This window comes from Anabrus simplex, chromosome 1 (genome assembly GCF_040414725.1).
Source record: "Anabrus simplex isolate iqAnaSimp1 chromosome 1, ASM4041472v1, whole genome shotgun sequence".
In the NCBI taxonomy this organism is placed as follows: Eukaryota; Metazoa; Arthropoda; class Insecta; order Orthoptera; family Tettigoniidae; genus Anabrus; species Anabrus simplex.
This window is the reverse complement of record NC_090265.1, coordinates 275,913,833-275,933,686: the sequence shown is the minus strand read 5'-3', so window position 1 is coordinate 275,933,686 and position 19,854 is coordinate 275,913,833. Positions and strand designations below refer to the sequence as shown.

Sequence of the window (19,854 nt, the reverse complement as noted above, 5' to 3'; positions counted from 1 at the left end):
ATTAATTCACATATTAAGGAAACACTAAGATGTCATTCTCAGAGCGTGAACAAACTTTAATTCAAGAATTTAGAACCAGGCAGAGCAAAAACTGTGGTATATATCCTTTATATGCCATACAAATTTCAATATTAAAAATAAAAATTAGTTAAAATGTGCAGAAAAAACACACACAGAAAAGAATTCCTAAATTCATGAAGCAAAAGAAAAAGAGAAACATTAGGAAATTACAAAAAAATTATAAATATTGTACCTATTTTAGTATCATCATTACATAAGAGAAAAGAAAAAAAAGATCATTTGAAGAAAGACTAAGAGTTAGTACAGTACAAGTCTTCAGAATAAATGGCTTCATTTTTGAAGAAAGGAATAGCTCAAGATATCTAAAACTTCTGAAGTATTCAGTACTATAGACTCAATGTATAAAAGATGTCTACACTCTGCAGCTATCACTATTTACTATTGCACACTTTAGTCAAGCAAGCGGAAAACCAGTCAACACTAAGCAGTGTTGTTATGAATAGTGTTGTTCATGTCATGTCATAATACCGTATTTACGCACGTATAGGCCGCTCGCATATATAAGCTGCACCTAAATTTTGAGAAAACATGTGAGGATTTTTTTTTCTCAATTCTGTTATAGACTCAAAGTATGTAGCTTCGTTCTGCAAAATGTGCCAATGATGTACATTCCTTAGATTTCAATGCTCGCCTAACGGTATCTTATCTAAGGGGCTGAGGGTGGTGAAAGAATGGTACCTAGTTGCATTTATTGTTTGCACGGCAGTTGACTGCTGTAAATTGCGCAACATGAGTCGTATCAAAGCAAGTTACACTTCAAAATTTAAATTAGAAGTGGTATGTAATGCTGAAGAAAATGGTAATAGAGAAGCAGAAACGAAGTTTGATGTTGATGAAAAGAATGTGTATGGAATCGGATTTTAATTAAAGATGCACTTAAAAGTCACAGAACTGGCAGGCATTTTTCAGGAAAAACAGCACAATATCCAAAGCTGGAAAACTATCTTACAGAGCATGTACATAAAACATGAGCAGATGGATTTTCTATTTCAGCTGAAATACTACAGTTTGAAGAAAGAAAAATTGCTGGAAAAAAATGAAAATTTTTGAAAGTCAATTTAAAACAAGTTACTGTTGGGCAAGGTGTTGAGAAACTGATCGCATTTCAGCAACAATATGTTAACTGATGTGGTTTAAGATTTCTTTCCTCTCATTCAGACAATATAGTCCATGTTTTAAAATGAGGACTACTAAAATTTCTCAAATTCTCCTGATGATTTCTGAGCTGACCTTAGCTCATTTTAGGTTTTGCTGGTGGTTTAAGGTTGTGTTATTTTCAAACCTTAGCCACGTGGGTGGTAACTCCACAGCATTAATCATGGTCTTCCAAATATTACAAATAACTAACTACATGCAAATACTTGTAAGGTAAGGTAAGGGTTATTCTGCCCGAAGGCAGGTCCGAACCTCCGCAGAGGTGTTCCTGAGCTGGAGTTTACGTGCGGTAGGGTGGCCAGTTCCTTTCCGCTCCCCCATTCCCTTACCCCCCACCAACAACGCGTGGCAACCCATCGAACTCCTGACCACGCCCAATGTTGCTTAACTTTGGAGTTCTCACGGGATCCGGTGTTTCAACACAGCTACGGCCGTTGGCCAAATACTTGTAAATGTTATAAATTCATACATACTCTGACATTAGCATATTGAGCTGTCATCTCGATACTTTCTTTCCAACTGACAGCAATTTCATAGGTTGGAACTACCACCTCAAATACTGTGCGCATGTTTGGAGTTTGGATACTCAGCATCCACTCCAAGCCAAAAGGTCCACTTCTTGTCAAGTCCACCACAGCACCCATCATATCCAAACTGCCCTTTTGTAAGTTACCAAGCACCATAGAATCAGATGACTGAAACAAAAGAATGTATGTATTTGTTTTAATAAGTTACTTTTTAAAATTGTTGAGTGACATTAGGGTAATAGATACAGTACAAAGAATCAATTGCATTAATAGAATTCAGTTACAAAGTAGCTATAGAAAAGTAAGGCTATGATGAAGAGAAAAATCAAAGGCAGTAGGACAGAGGAAGAAAACAAATGAGAAACAGTAACAGGAAAAGAATACTGCTTAAGAAGACAATGGCCCAGTTTATAGAAATAAGGAATACGAACATTGTAAGAAATTATACATTTTCAATACATGACAAGAAGTCCTTGTTAAGATATTATTAAAAATGTCCTTCTATTCAGGTTGCTTACACCAAATTACAGACCTTGTTCTTAGTCATGCTATCATTTTAGATAAATGATATTTCTTTTTTTTTTTTTCACTTCTATAAACGTACATATGAGTTGATTACTTCACTCTTGTGCTATCTCTACAAACATCGTTCTCCAGCTCCAGTTGCCCATGTGTTGAATAAGAGCCTTCACCACCTTCTTCTGTCCAATTATATTCTGTTCATGGATCTCCTTTCATTTCAGCCCTCTCTCCTCCAGATCCCTTCTTATTTGGTCTATCCAAATAATCCGAGGTCACCCAACACATCTTTCCTTTTATTGTTTTCTTAAAATACTCTTTTGCTTTCCCTCCCTCCTCCATCCCTTTTATGCACCCTTACAATCATAGATATGACTACTGTATTATATAAGCCACACTTACGTTCACATCATCAACAGCTCGATTTACTTTATTCCTCATTTTATCTTTCTTTGTCCTCTGAAGCACTGTGTGGATGAACATTTCTGAAGCTTGAATTCTGCTTCTGTCTTGTTTTTAGAGTGTACATCTCAAATAAAAATTTTACTGGCTGGTCTCCACTTACTACAACTGAGGTTCAAAACATTACTGAATCCACAAAAAAAGAAAAAAGAAAAAAGCTGCAGGACCAGATATGATATACAATGAATACCTGAAAGACATGGCTCATCTACTAGCTCCAAACTGGACGAAACTTTATAATAAATGCATAGAAACAGCCAAAATCCCAGATCAGTGGAGACAATCAATAGTAAAGGTAATTTTCAAAGGGAAAGGAGACCCGAAGGACACAAATAAATACAGAGGAATAGCCATGGAAAACAATCCTTTTAAGGTATTCACAAAACTAATCACAGAAAGAATAAGGGACACAGTAGAAGAGCACCTCCCAGAATCTCAATTCAGGTTTAGGAGAGGAAGATCCACTCTCGCAGCTGTGGAACTACTGCTAAATAACATATGGGAACCCATCAAAAGGAAGGAAAAATACTATACAATCTTTATAGACTTCACAAAAGCCTTTGATCTCCTGGACCGAGCATTAGTATAAAGGAAGCTCGAGGAAACTCTAGGAAGAGACAGCGTCCGGACAAGAATCATAAACTCCATAAATGAATGGAACAAGATAAGGATCTTGGACAGCCTAGACCTTTCAGAACCAATAATTCAAACAAATGATGTACTCCAAGGGGACCCACTAAGCCCTCTACTGTTTATCCTGGCAGCGAAGGACATTATGGAAATTGCACAAAATGAAGATGTAGCAGCATACGCCTATGCGGATAATATTGTGATTGGCTCAAAAAGCTTAAAGAAACTGCAGAACCTATAGACGAAGTGGGAAAATGGTGCATTAAACACAAGTTCATATTAACACTGAGAAGACAGAAATGATGGTGTTTAGATCAGGAGGGCAAATACCAAAATCGACAAGAATCACCTTAGAAGGGAAAATAATATCTATCACCAAAGAATACAAATATCTAGGGATAACACTCCAGCCATCCGCAAAATGCTTCACTACGCACACAATAGAGAAAGTGACACAAGCAATTAGAGCGATAAACGAAATAAGTTTCATCAGAACACTAAATCTTGACACAGCAATGGCGCTCTTCAAATCTAAAATCATTCCAATACTTACATATGGGATTGAAATTATATGGACACACCTGAATGAAAAGAACTTAGCAACACTGGAAAGAGTTAAAGCAACATACATCAAAAAAGCAATAGGAGTGGCAAAAACAACAAGATCCAGATTAGTCTACCTTCTCACACGGGAAACTTTCCTCATAGAGGATTTAAGGACAATATACCTCCTACCTAACACAACAGCATTGGAGAACCTACTAAGAACACTAATAAGGAAAAGAGAAGAAGTACCCACAGAATTCTATGGAACTGGGGCCATGTTACAAGTAACTATTCTCATTTTGGTTCCGTATTGAAGTTGACGTATGTCTCAAGTATTATTACAATATTATAAGTCCACCTGTTCAATACAATACAATATGATCCACTATTTCATATGGTCAAATATTTTTTTATACATAATACATAAAAGTCAAAGGTACATGTTTCACCCTCCTTACGGGCATCATCAGCCTATATCAATCTTAAAAATAATACATATACTTATAAATTATAGGTTAAAATGTTGAAAAATGATTTCGTAAAACATTATACAATGACATCTAAAACAACGATAATGCACCAAAGTATGTTAAAAGAGAGTGAATTAACAGTTTTGAAGATTAAAACGTGATTAAACATGAAATTTTGAGAGTTTAAAACTAAAATGGATCCATATTTTTATAATATCATTAAGACTGTGATGGCCTTGAGTATAAACGCAATCATCAAAGGGGGATGTTTCTTCAATTCCCAAGTTGAATCCAAGGTGGTGAAATCACTGTCAGTTATTTAAAACGGAAGTGTGAATGTAATAAACAAGTTAAAATGTATATCTGAAAGTCGAGAAGAAAGTTCCATTTTCTTCTCGACTTTCAGATATCCCAAACATATACATTTTAACTTATTTATTACATTCACACTTCCGTTTTAAATAACTGACAGTGATTTTACCACCTTGGATTCAACTTGGGAATTGAAGAAACATCCCCCTTTGATGATTGCGTTTATACTCAAGGCCATCACAGTCTTAATGATATTATAAAAATATGGATCCATTTTAGTTTTAAACTCTCAAAATTTCATGTTTAATCACGTTTTAATCTTCAAAACTGTTAATTCACTCTCTTTTAACATACTTTGGTGCATTATCGTTGTTTTAGATGTCATTGTATAATGTTTTACGAAATCATTTTTCAACATTTTAACCTATAATTTATAAGTATATGTATTATTTTTAAGATTGATATAGGCTGATGATGCCCGTAAGGAGGGTGAAACATGTACCTTTGACTTTTATGTATTATGTATAAAAAAATATTTGACCATATGAAATAGTGGATCATATTGTATTGTATTGAACAGGTGGGCTTATAATATTGTAATAATACTTGAGACATACTGGGGCCATGATCGATCGTACATGGACAGCAGCAAATTTTGAGACGAGGCACGTGTTTACAAGACTTGCAGTACATGGATTCCACCATGTCATTTGCGAAAACCCAACATACCATGAACCGTCAAACTCATGCAAGTATACATTATGTGGACAGTTATGTGAACGATATCACTTAGAATTCTGCAACAAGAAGACTAGATCAATCAGAGACTATGCGACCAATGGTGCAAGTGTTAAACTGTTATAACACCTTTCACTAATGTGTGGCTATTTTGCTGCAATAAATGTTTTATTATGTCCCCCTAATTACTTTTATGGTTTTTGGAGACCCTGAGGTGCTGCGTACAAACTACAACATGGAAAGATAATGAAGCTAATGGAGGAAGTGAAGTCCATTCTCAATATTAGTACTTCTGATTTTTATATCTAATAATTTGTTTTTGCAATTTGTTTTACGTGCACCAACACAGATAGGTCTTGTGATGACGATGGGATAGGAGAGCCTTAGGAGTGGGGAAACCGCCGTGGCCATAAATGAGGTACAGCCCCACGGAACATGTAATCAAATGTATTTACAAGATATATGTATAATAAATAAATACATGAATGAATCAGTAAATGAATAAATAAATAACATATTGTGAAACATAAAAAAATAATCCGCACTGTGGGGGTTATATGTTGTAGACATCCTGTAATGGAAATAAAAAAACAACAAGTGGCACAGTCAACAGATGAGAATAATAAACCAGAGTTTAAATGGCACACTAGTTGGAAAAGGTTCGCCATCCCTGCTGTAGATGAACAAGAGAATATGAGGTTCGAGGCAAAAAAGAAAATTTGTAAAATAATGGAACACAAGACTAACACAGATGTCAAAACAAATAATTATCTCTGAATGATCAACAAGAAGATCAAAGATAACAACATAATCATTACGAAGGCTGATTAGTTTTGTTGAATAAAGAAGATTACGTTAGTAAAACAAATGTTTTTTTGAAGGGAGATAATTTTTGTCAGATAAAGAAGGACCCCACTAACAATATGCAAAAGACATGTAAGCAAATTTTAACTAATACTAACTTCCTGAAGGATTTGAAAGAAGCAAAACGCTTGGTAAATATGAACCCAGGATTACCTAAATTGACGGCAATGCCTAAGGTACAAAAAGAAAAATGCCTAAGGTACACAACGAAGGTATACCTATTAGACTGGCTGTAAACTTCAGAAACAGTCCCACATATAAAACGGCCAAATTTATACACACGTTTTTAAAGAAATATAATAGATTTAATGTAGACACTAGCCTCCGCAATACCACAGATTTTTGTATAGGACAAAAAACGACTTTTTATCGCAACATAATACCATCCATAGCTTTGATGTTAAAGATATGTACTCGAATATCCCGATTACAGAGACTTTTAACATTGTTAAAGATAACTTGAATACACACAGCCCATTGAGTGGAGTAGAGATAGACGAATTCATCAACTTATTAAGGTTCACACTAGAAAACAACGTTTTTACTTTTAATAACAACGTGTATAAACAAGTTAACGGGTTGACCATGGGATCACCAGCGTCTGGCATCCTTGCGGATATATATATATATATGGACCATATGGAATCTAATAAAATAGTCAATCAATCAATACTGATCTGCATTTAGGGCAGTCACCCAGGTGGCAGATTCCCTATCTGTTGCTTTCCTAGCCTTTTCCTAAATGATTTCAAAGAAATTTGGAAATTTATTGAACTTATTGGTAAGTTATTCCAATCCCTAACTCCCCTTCCTATAAATGAATATTTGCCCCAGTTTGTCCTCTTGAATTCCAACTTTATCTTCATATTGTGATCTTTCCTACTTTTATAAACGCCATTCAAACTTATTCGTCTACTAATGTCATTCCACGCCATCTCTCCGCTGACAGCTCGGAACATACCACTTACATGTAATAAATATCATTTTTGGTCCGTATTGATGATATTAGATTGAAATAATAACATTAAGTTATTTATTAGACCACCTAATCAATACAAAATCGTCTTGGATGATTTACATCAATTTGTTAGCTAATAGTGGGACATGTTTCGCCTTCCCTGAAGGCATCATCAGCCATAGTCTTAACCTTAAATTAATAATAAGCGTCTAAATATCATGTAGTAATGAAATGAATTTTAAAAATCTTGAAGAGATTTGAAGTAAAATAACATTAAAAATAACAATGATGGTTTGAAAATACAATGTGATGAGATACAATAGTGGAAGTATTAACAAAATTAACATTAGAAGGCTGCTAAAATAAGTACAATGGATAAAACAACAGATTGTTATACAACAAGTAGTAAGATTGCATAAAAGTAAAGTTGATAGTCATGGCGGTTATAATTAGATGATGGCGAAAAATCTTATATAATCAAAGTAAAGAGGAGAGAATAAAAGTCAAAGTTAGTCGAGAGATCCAAAGTTCATCATGATCTTGAAGATAAAAGACGAAAGTCAGATGCATATGGTGAAGTTGTAGAACACGTTGAGGATATGAAGTAGGTGAATAGAAGTTGAAGAACAGTTTCAAATAGGATCACTATGGACCATCTCAAAATTTGAAGTGATGTTCAAATGTTGTAAATTGTGAGTTTGTAGATATTCTAGTTGAAAAAGCATATAAAAGTGGAATCTGTAAATGGAAGCAAGAAACGTAGAGTTAATTGTGTGAAAAGATATTTGAAAAATATTGAAGTAGAATCGTATGCACTTACCATTTGACGGTGACAAAGATAGCTTTTAATATTATGAGTTAGAAGAATTTGCAACCGTAGACTTCTTGCTACTATCATTCTAACATACTATCATTCCTCAACAACTTAGATAATAATATTAAATTCACTAAAGAAGATGAGTTCAATAACTCTTTGAACTTCTTAGATATCAAAATCACACGAGCATTGAACAAATTCGACTTCCAAATATACAGAAAACCCACCTTTTCTCCAACAACCATAAAAAATGATTCTTTACATCCCAACTCACATAAAAAAGCCACTTATCACAGTTTAATATATAGAGCATTAAAGATCCCTATGTCCTCTACTAATTTAAAGAAAGAATTACTATTCATCAAGGAAATAGCTAAATTCAATGGATTTAACACGAGTATGATTGATAAAATCATCAATAAAACCAAACTGAAACTAGCTACCAATTTAACCCCATTAAAACCCGTCAAACCAAAATACGCTAAATTCACGTTCACTAACCATAGCATTTACCCGATAACCAATTCATTAATGAAGCACGAAATAAAAATAGCCTACACAACAAAAAACACTAATCGTAATTTATTCTTCAATCACAACTCTATCAACATCACAGACAATAGTTACTCTGGATCAGGAATATACAGATTGAAATGCTCTACATGTAATTTTTCTTATGTTGGCCAAACTGGCCGCAGCTTCTCTACCAGATATGCCGAGCATTACAATGCCCAAAGACACAACAAATTCTCCGCAATGGCCAACCATATGAGGGACACCGGGCATAAATTCACCACAATAGAACAAGACCTCCATATCCTAAAAAGAGTCGATAAAAGCAAACTCATGACAGAATATGAAAACTTATTTATTTTCCTTGACCAACATTTTAATAAAGATAAAAATCTAAATGACACTATTGATAAAAAAAGCCCCTTGTATGAACAGATTCTTATTTTATTACAAGAATCAACTTCCCTCACCAACAAATTCTTAAAAATCTTCAACCTCACATCAATTAGAGTTCCCACCTCCCCTACAGCTAATATACCCCCCTCCCTTCCCCCCGCCGCTAGTACCTCTAATTCAAATACAACCATTAAACCCATAGCCACACCCACCGGAACATCGCTCCCTCCAATAGCCTTACACCGTTACAACACGCGCAGTAATACACTCTCTTCCTTCCCTCCCACCAATAGCAGCCCCCCTCCAATAGTTACGTCAACGCAAACAGATCCCCCTCCAGCACAAAACTTCAGTTATAACACACGTAGCAAGAAGTCTACGGTTGAGGAGCGAGCTGACTGCCGTAGTGAAAGGACATACGTGCCTCTCGCTGCGCGCTCTCTCTCCTTGCCAGGCGCTCTGTACTTCTCAAGTATCAGCCAGGCACTTGTACTTATTAGTACATTTTCGAAGGAGCATTGTCTGAGATGTAGCACTTCTCAGTGCTCGCTCTTTCTTCTGTTTCAGGTTATCTTACAGGAGGACCAAGATGGAGAAGCCGACCCCACCAGTGAGGCTGGTCGACTACAACTACGAGGGAGCCGTCGACAAGCTCCTGGACGCGCTCGACGCGACGGATGTCCCCAGCTATGAACGCCCGGGACTGGTGGTGTTCAACCGGCTGGGAGATGGCAAACACCAGGGGACGCTGCGCGTCTTCGACAACCTGAATGCGACTGCGGAGTTCATCGGAGAGCCTCTCCTGCCGATCATCGGCATTATGGTTCCTAACTGGGCGATCATCATTCGCCCTAACGACGCAGCCAGCTTCAGGGTCTACGAGGAGCGCGCGTCCCAGCAGTTCCAGGTTGCCCGGCTACCAGGACTCAGGGAGCACCTGGACGTCTCGGGCTACCAGGAGGCAGCCTCGCAGACGGAGCCAATGACCGAGGACGACGGCGGCGCTCCCGAGCGCCGCGACGGCGCGACTCCAGTTGGAAAGCTGTACTCCACGAAGTACACGCAGACCAACAAGGCGACAACCAGGGCGAAGTGGTCGCAGACGCAGGCCTACCAGGAAGGGCCTGTTACCCGGGCGCAAACCAGGAACGCGCCCGTGTTGGTGGAGAGCAGCACAGCGGTGGAGAAGGACGCCCCCTGGCGTACTGAGACTGCTGCCCAGGTCCAGCCTGCCTGCAAGTCTGTCGAGTTGCAGACCTCGATGTGCGCCCCCCAGGACAGGGAACGCAGTCGAGTGTTAGCATCGACCGACGCCACCGCCGCCGCCAGCCAGGAGAAAGAAAAAGATGGCGACGCAGAGGAGCCGGCAGCTACCCCGGGGTCACCAGGCCGGGAGGAGGGCCACCAGGGCGAGGCCTCTTCCCCAGCCGAGAAGCAACCCCTGGGACCGACCGACGCCGCCGCCAGCCAGGGGAAAGAAGAAGATGGCGACGCAGCGGAGCCACCAACTACCCCGGGGTCACCAGGCCGGGAAGAGGGCCACCAGGACGCGGACTCTTCCCCCGCCGAGAAGCAACCCCCGGGAAGAAGAAGAAGACGACGCCGCACCAGGAAGCAGAAGGCGACGCCGGCTCACCAGGAGAGGACCGCCAAGCCGCAACCCAGGACTGCTCCCAGGACAGCAGTCAACCGAGGAGCCAATCAGGAGAGGACCTCAGCGGGTAGCGGCAGTCAGGTGAGAGTGAAACGTCCCCCTCAGCAGCTCTTGCAGTGTTTCCGCTGTCTGAGGTGGGGCCACCGTCAGGTTAGCTGTGGGCTCGAGGTGAGGTGCAACCGCTGTGGTGGTGATCACTACTACACGGCCTGCGCAACACTTAGAGACGCGCCGGTGTGCGCCAACTGCTCGGGGGGCCACCCGGCCTCCCATCGCAGTTGCCCTGTTTACCGGGCCATGGCGCGGGCAGAGAGGAAGGAGGCCCGGCGCCATGACCCACCCCATTCCAGGAGGCCCCCGCCTCGGTGGGCTTGGACTCATTCTCCGGGATCGGAGACTGGGTACGAGGTACCCCAAGGAGGTGGAGTCGTGCGACAGGCCCTAGTGGTACTTGACGCATGGCTCCGCAGCCGGCAAGGACCGCGCTAGTCCCAGCAGTGCCCAGACGGACTGATCCCCAGGCGATGGAATGGCGAGGAATTGGTTTATGTTTTGTGCATGTTACCTGTTCCTAACTAACACAACCTCTGGTCTTTTTCCAGCCCACATCCTTGCATGTGCTATCAAAAGATGTCAGGTTTTACATGTAGGCTCTTTCTTCTTTCTGCCTATGTGGTTTTTCCCTGACCCTTCAATACCAAACTTCAATACCATATACCTAATACAATATCGCCTGGTAGCGTGTTTGACATGGAAACAGGCAGATACTCCTTGTATCACTTCCCACTCTTCCCTGCTATCTCTTTCTTCTTCTTAGAAATAATAGCATGTCAGAGGCCATGTAGATTGAGTCGTTGGTCACGCGGGGGGAGCGGGCTTCGGGGGCCCCCCCGAAGCAAAAAAAAAAAAAGTCTACGGTTGCAAATTCTTCTAACTCATAATATTAAAAGCTATCTTTGTCACCGTCAAATGGTAAGTGCATACGATTCTACTTCAATATTTTTCAAATATCTTTTCACACAATTAACTCTACGTTTCTTGCTTCCATTTACAGATTCCACTTTTATATGCTTTTTCAACTAGAATATCTACAAACTCACAATTTACAACATTTGAACATCACTTCAAATTTTGAGATGGTCCATAGTGATCCTATTTGAAAATGTTCTTCAACTTCTATTCACCTACTTCATATCCTCAACGTGTTCTACAACTTCACCATATGCATCTGACTTTCGTCTTTTATCTTCAAGATCATGATGAACTTTGGATCTCTCGACTAACTTTGACTTTTATTCTCTCCTCTTTACTTTGATTATATAAGATTTTTCGCCATCATCTAATTATAACCGCCATGACTATCAACTTTACTTTTATGCAATCTTACTACTTGTTGTATAACAATCTGTTGTTTTATCCATTGTACTTATTTTAGCAGCCTTCTAATGTTAATTTTGTTAATACTTCCACTATTGTATCTCATCACATTGTATTTTCAAACCATCATTGTTATTTTTAATGTTATTTTACTTCAAATCTCTTCAAGATTTTTAAAATTCATTTCATTACTACATGATATTTAGACGCTTATTATTAATTTAAGGTTAAGACTATGGCTGATGATGCCTTCAGGGAAGGCGAAACATGTCCCACTATTAGCTAACAAATTGATGTAAATCATCTAAGACGATTTTGTATTGATTAGGTGGTCTAATAAATAACTTAATGTTATTATTTCAATCAACATACCACTTAGTCGAGCGGCTCTTCTTCTTTCTCTCAATTCTTCCCAACTCAAACATTGCAACATTTTTGTAACGCTACTCTTTTGTTGGAAATCACCCAGAACAAATCGAGCTGCTTTTCTTTGGATTTTTTCCAGTTCTTGAATCAGGTAATCCTGGTGAGGGTCCAATACACTGGAACCATACTCTAGTTGGGGTCTTACCAGAGACTTATATGCACTCTCCTTTACATCCTTACTACAATCCCTAAACACCGTAATAACCATGTGCAGAGATCTGTACCCTTTATTTACAATCCCATTCATGTGATTACCCCAATGAAGATATTTCCTTATATTAACACCTAGATACTTACAATGATCCCCAAAAAGAACTTTCACCCCAACAACACAGTAATTAAAACTGAGAGGACTTTTCCTATTTGTGAAACTCACAACCTGACTTTTAATCCCGTTTATCAACATACCATTGCCTGCTGTCCATCTCACAACATTTTCAAGGTCACGTTGCAGTTGCTCACAATCTTGTAACTTATTTATCACTCTATAGAGAATAACATCATCCACAAAAAGCCTTACCTCCGATTCCACTCCTTTACTCATATCATTTATATATATAAGAAAACATAAAGGTCCGATAATACTGCCTTGAGGAATTCCCCTCTTAATTATTACAGGGTCAGATAAAGCTTCACCTACTCTAATTCTCTGAGATCTATTTTCTAGAAATATAGCAACCCATTCAGTCACTCTTTTGTCTAGTCCAACTGCACTCATTTTTGCCAGTAGTCTCCCATGATCCACCCTATCAAATGCTTTAGACAGGTCAATCGCGATACAGTCCTTTTGACCTCCAGAATCAAAGATATCTGCTATATCTTGCTGGAATCCTACAAGTTGAGCTTCAGTGGAATAACCTTTCCTAAAACCGAATTGCCTTCTATCGAACCAGTTATTAATTTCACAAACATGTCTAATATAATCAGAAAGAATGCCTTCCAAAAGCTTACATACAATGCATGTCAAACTTACTGGCCTGTAATTTTCAGCTTTATGTCTATCACCCTTTCCTTTATACACAGGGACTACTATAGCAACTCTCCATTCATCTGGTATAGCTCCTCCGACCAAACAATAATCAAATAAGTACTTCAGATATGGTATTATATCCCAACCCATTGTCTTTAGTATGTGTATGTGTATGTGTATGTTGAGTCCTCAGCCCTAAGGCTGGGTGGATCCTCAACAGCTCTGCCATCAGCTGTCATAGATGGCCTAGGTATCACTGAAGAGGCGTACTAGGGAAATGAGGAGTGAGGTAGATTCCCGTTGCTTTCCTCACCGAGCCAGAGTTGCTATTACAGATCAGTCTGCCAAGCCCACTGAAATGCATGCACCGTCTGACCCTATGAGCAACATTTTCACACCATTCATGGCAGGGACTGGCTGCGTAAGGAATGGCATTACTAGCATCGCTCATACCTCAGTCACTTTCATATTGTCAAAGCCAAGGATGAGACAGAGACAGATCAATGAAAGTAACAAAATTGCTCTAGCCTATACCAGAAGACAGTGCACTGCAAACACTAGGTCCTGCCAGCAAAGGCATGTCTTTAGTATATCCCCAGAAATCTTATGAATTCCAGCCGCTTTTCTAGTTTCCAACTTTTGTATCTTATTGTAAATGTCATTGTTATCATATGCAAATTTTATTACTTCTTTGGCCTTAGTCTCCTCCACTATCTCAACATCATCCTTGTAACCAACAATCTTTACATAATGCTGACTGAATACTTCTGCCTTTTGAAGATCCTCACATACACACTCCCCTTGTTCATTAATTATTCCTGGAATGCCATTCTTGGAACCTGATTCTGCCTTAAAATACCTATACATACATGCTTGCCATCATGTTATCCCTAGCTGCCTTCTTTGCTAGATTCAATTTTCTAGTAAGTTCCTTCAAATTCTCCTTACTTCCACAGCCATTTCTAATTCTTTCCAGTCTGCACCTCCTTCTTAGTCTCTTTATTTCTCTATTATAATAAGGTGGGTCTTTACCATTCCTTACCACCCTTAAAGGTACAAACCTCTTTTTGCATTCCTCAACAATTTCTTTAAACCCATCCCAGAGTCTGTTTACATTTTTATTTACCGTTTTCCACCGATCATATTTACTTTTTAGAAACTGCCTCATGCCTGCTTTATCAGCCATATGGTACTGCCTAATAGTCCTACTTTTAAGACCTTCCTTTCTATCACATGTATTTTTAACTACCACAAAAACAGCTTCATGATCACTAATACCATCTATTACTTCAATTTCCCTATAGAGCTCATCTGGTTTTATCAGCACCACGTCCAGGATATTTTTCCCTCTGGTTGGTTCCATCACTTTCTGAATCAGCTGTCCTTCCCATATTAACTTATTTGCCATTTGTTGATCATGCTTCCTGTCGTTCGCATTTCCTTCCCAATTGACATCTGGCAAATTCAGATCTCCCGCTACAATCACATTTCTTTCCATGTCGTTTCCCACATAGCTGACTATCCTATCAAATAATTCCGAATCCGCGTCAGTGCTACCTTTTCCCGATCTGTACACTCCAAATATATCAAGTTGCCTATTATCTTTAGAAATAGGCCTTACACCTAGAATTTCATGTGTTTCATCTTTAACTTTTCCGTAGCTTACAAATTCTTCTTTCACCACAATGAACTCTCCCCCTCCCACCATTTATATCCTATCTCTACAATAGACACTCCAGTGCCGTGAGAAAATTTCTGCATCCATTATATCATTTCTCAGCCATGATTCAACTCCTATTACAATATCTGGTAAATATATATCTATTAAATTAATTCTATTCCTTTCTTTACAACAGTTCTACAGTTCAACACTAACAATTTTATGTCATCCCTACTTGATTTCCAGTTCCCTGTTCCCTTATCACCGCTCCCTAGGCCATCCCGTTTCCTTGAATGTATCCCCCTATTACCCTTCCAAACAAATTTCCTAACTTATACGTACCACTGCGGTTTAAATGAAGGCCATCCGAGCGCATATCCCTATCTCCTACCCACCCATTAGGATCTAGAAATTTCACTCCCAGTTTCCCATATACCCACTCCATAGTCTCATTTAAATCCCCAATCACCCTCCAGTCAGAATCCCTCCTACACAGTATTTCACTAATAACAATCTCCACTTTCTTAAACTTCACCCGTGCTGCATTTACCAGATCCCACACATCTCCAACTATGTTGGTACTTATATCAGCTTGCCTTACGTTGTTGGTACCAACGTGAAACACTACCACCTTCTTCTTCCCCTCCTTCCTCTCTTCTACTTTCCTCAACATCTGCCTCAACCTAATTCCTGGATAACATTCTACCCTGGTTCCCTTTCCTACACACACTTTCCCCACGTGTCTAACGATGGAATCCCCCATGACCAGAGCCTCAACCCTACCCACCTCATTTGATCCCCTCCCCTCCTGGTCAGCCCTATCTTTCCTGATAGCTGCAGAAGCTACTTCCTCCTCCCTTTTCTCCTTCCCATGACCCTGTTCCACCTGTCTTTTCCTATCCTCTACTCTGCATTTCCCTTTCCTACCTTTTCCCTTCCTCCTACTTCCACACATCTCAGCAACAGTTCCCTGTCACTCATCTTCCCTCTGTTGTTCTACCTGGAGTAACTCGTACCGATTTCTCACAGACACCTGTCCTGAATTCTGATCCTGAATAGAGCCCTTAGCCTGCAATCTCCTTCCCCTTAGAACATTAGACCACCTGTCTTCTACAACTCCTCCCTTTCCTTCCCCTCCCTCTTGTACACCTACTGTAACTTGTACATTGTTTGAGGGGTCCTATCTTCCTTCCTGTCTTCTGTGAGAATCCTAATTATCTCCCTCAAACTTTCCAACTCCTCCCTCATACCCCTCATTGCCTCGCCACACCCACAGTAAGTACACTCGCGCTCCTTAGCCATTCTTTACAGGGAAAAAAATGAAATTAAAAATAAAATAACTTATTTGCAAAAAATAAATGAACGGAGGGATATATTGTCTGGGATAGTACACAACAATAAGGTAATTAATATACGACTACACTACAATACTACTTAGTCGTGCTCTATTTTTTTTATCCTACAACCCCTAACAGGATAAGAACTGCTTAATTACTGAATATCGAAAGTAATACACAAGAACTACACAATTCCAAACTGCAATTAAGCCTATCCTAATTACAACAACAGTATTTTAGTAAGAGTTTCTACGGATACCTCTACTACACCAGTACTACACAAATATTTTACAATAATAAAATAAGCACACTAAATTCTAATAGGATATTACTCCTATACTACTGTACAGTACACTACAGTAATTTTAAACTACTTTCACACGTATCCTAATTATGATACCGGTACCGTACCGTATGTCACTACTAAGCCTAACAGAAATGAAATTTGCAAGAACTACTGTACTCAAAGATTACCAACGAAGCTAAATTTGGTAAAATAAGAGGATGAGATTTATGGTCGAGGTTTGTTGATGACACGTTTGTTATCATTAACAAACAGGACCTCAAACCAAACGATTGTTATACCAGTTAAACAACTTAGATAAACACATAACGTTTACAATTGAATCGGAAGATAATAAAAGCCTAAACTACCTAGATGTAACAGTAATGAGAGAAAATAAAAACCTTGTTTATCATGTATTCAGAAAGCCTACACATACAGATGTTGTTAACAGGAAAGACTCAAACAACCCGGGAGAACACAAGAAAGCGGCATTTTATAGCTTGATCAATAGAGCAGTAAGAATGCCACTAGATAAAAGTGAATTTAATAAAGAGATAAACATTATCCATGATATTGCCAGAAGAAATGGCTACCCTACGAGCTATGTCAATAGGATAAAGAGTAAGGTCATGAATAGACCTAACACTCTACTTGTAAATAGGAAAGAAAAGAAGAAATTTGCTACATTAACTTATATTAATAAACAATCATATGGCTTGGTTAAACTCTTTAGGAAACACAACATCTATGTATCCTTTAGGACCGATAATAATAATAATAATAATAATAATAATAATAATAATAATAATAATAATAATAATAATAATAATAATAATAATAATAATAATAATAAAATTTTGTTCAACACAAATAGCGTAAACACCAGTAGCATTTTCAGTAAGTCAGGAGTATATAAATTGTCTTGCCAAGACTGCGAAATAAAGTATGTAGGACAGTCGGGAAGGAGTGTGTCGGTACGGTATAAAGAGCATGTGAATGTACGAAGACATTCAAGATACTCTGCCATGTGCGAACACATGCACGAAAACAATCATCACTTCACTAATATTGAACGGGACTTGGTTCTATTACACCCGCTAAACAAAGGTAAACAAATGAATACCCTTGAGAAATTAGAAATTTACATGTTACAAAAATTTGATAATGAAAATTGCCATAACGAGCACATGGCAGAGGATAACTAGTTGTTTAAGTTGGTGACCCAATATGCTATGAAGAGATGCAAAGAGAAGAAAGAAAAGCGCATAAGAGGGGGTATGATGTTAGAACACAGGGGCAGTACTCTCCCCTCCTCCGTCAGGTCACCGCGCCTCCCACTGCAACTCCACAATCAGTTGCCAAACAACTTCAGGCACTTTTATATATCCTTAATAGCTACATGACAGCCTCACGTACTTCTTGTATCATTATATTGGTAAGTTTTAATAATTTTACGCGTTGTATTCTCATTTTGTTTATGTTATAGTCTTCCAATTATAGCTTCTATTTTACTTTTCCCTCTTACAGGTCATTTTAAGCTCATATCACCTGGCTGCGTAACACACCCATTAACGGATAGTTTCGGCATGACAAGAAGTTTTTGCACTATTTTATTTCATTATTAACTCCAATTGAATTTTACAAGAAATCATCAGATCATCAAGTACACAGTGATCTAACGCCACAACAACAATATAGTGCTCAATATTTTAATTCAGGCAGACTTTATTCTATTGTGTTTTATTGTATTCGACTGGATGGAATTAAATTCCATGCATCCAATCTTCGATTTTAAAAAAATCAAATTGTATTGGCAATAGTTTTGGATTTCTTAATGGGGGGGCGCTCCTTTAATTAGGACTTTTTGTGTATAGGAAATTTAATTTTAATTTGACTAGCTGATGAAGGGAATTAGAATTTAGTGCACTTATTTTATTATTGTAAAATATTTATGTAGTACTGGTGTAGTAGAGGTATCCATAGAAACTCTTACTAAAATTTTGTTGTTGTAATTAGGATAGGCTTAATTGCAGTTTGGAATTGTGTAGTTCTTGTGTATTACTTTTGATATTCAGTAATTAAGAGCAGTTTTTATCCTGTTACGGGTTGTTGGATAAAAAATAGAGTAGTATTGTAGTGTAGTCATATATTAATTACCTTATTGTAGTGTGATCTTTGAGTACTAACCCAGACAATATATCCCTCTGTTCATTTATATTTTGCAAATAAGTTATTTTATTTTTATTTTCATTTCTTCCGTAAAGAATGGCTAAGAAGCGGGAGTGTACGAAATGTGGGTGTGGCGAGGCATTGAGGGGTATGAGGGAGGAGTTGGAAAGTTTGAGGGAGAAAATTAGGATTCACATAGAAGACAGGAAGGAAGATAGGACTCCCTCAAACAATGTACAGGTTACAGTAAGTGTACAAGAGGGAGGGGAAGGAAAGGGGGGAGTTGTAGAAGACAGGTGGCTAATGTTCTAAGGGGAAAGAGATTGCAGGCTAAGGGCTCTATTCAGGATCAGAATTCAGGACAGGTGTCTATGCGAAATCAGTACGAGTTACTCCAGGTAGAACAACAGAGGGAAGATGAGTGACAGGGAACTGCTGCTGAGATGTGTGGAAGTAGGAGGAAGGGGAAAGGTAGGAAAGGGAAATGTAGAGTAGAGGATAGGAAAAGATAGGTGGAACAGGGTCATGGGAAGGAGAAAAGGGAGGAGGAAGTAGTTTCTGAAGCTATCAGGAAAGATAGGGCTGACCAGGAGGGGAGGGGATCAAATGAGGTGGGTAGGGTTGAGGCTCTGGTCATGGGGGATTCCATCGTTAGACACGTGGGGAAAGTGTGTGTAGGAAAGGGAACCAGGGTAGAATGTTATCCAGGAATTAGGTTGAGGCAGATGTTGAGGAAAGTAGAAGAGAGGAAGGAGGGGAAGAAGAAGGTGATAGTGTTTCACGTTGGTACCAACAATGTAAGGCAAGCTGATATAAGTACCAACATAGTTGGAGATGTGTGGGATCTGGTAAATGCAGCACGGGTGAAGTTTAAGAAAGTGGAGATTGTTATTAGTGAAATACTGTGTAGGAGGGATTCTGACTGGAGGGTGATTGGGGATTTAAATGAGACTATGGAGTGGGTATATGGGAAACTGGGAGTGAAAT

At 38.9% G+C, this 19,854-nt stretch overlaps 1 protein-coding gene across 1 annotated transcript in view; it reads right to left on the bottom strand.

Moving 5' to 3' along the window:
* Positions 1 to 19,854, bottom strand: part of LOC136863740 (1-phosphatidylinositol 4,5-bisphosphate phosphodiesterase gamma-1) — a 512,032-nt gene that overhangs the window by 131,450 nt on the left and 360,728 nt on the right. The window contains exon 17 of the mRNA XM_067140126.2: positions 1,710 to 1,931. Coding sequence (XP_066996227.2) covers positions 1,710 to 1,931 — 222 coding nt within the window. The remainder of the gene's footprint in view (positions 1 to 1,709; positions 1,932 to 19,854) is intronic.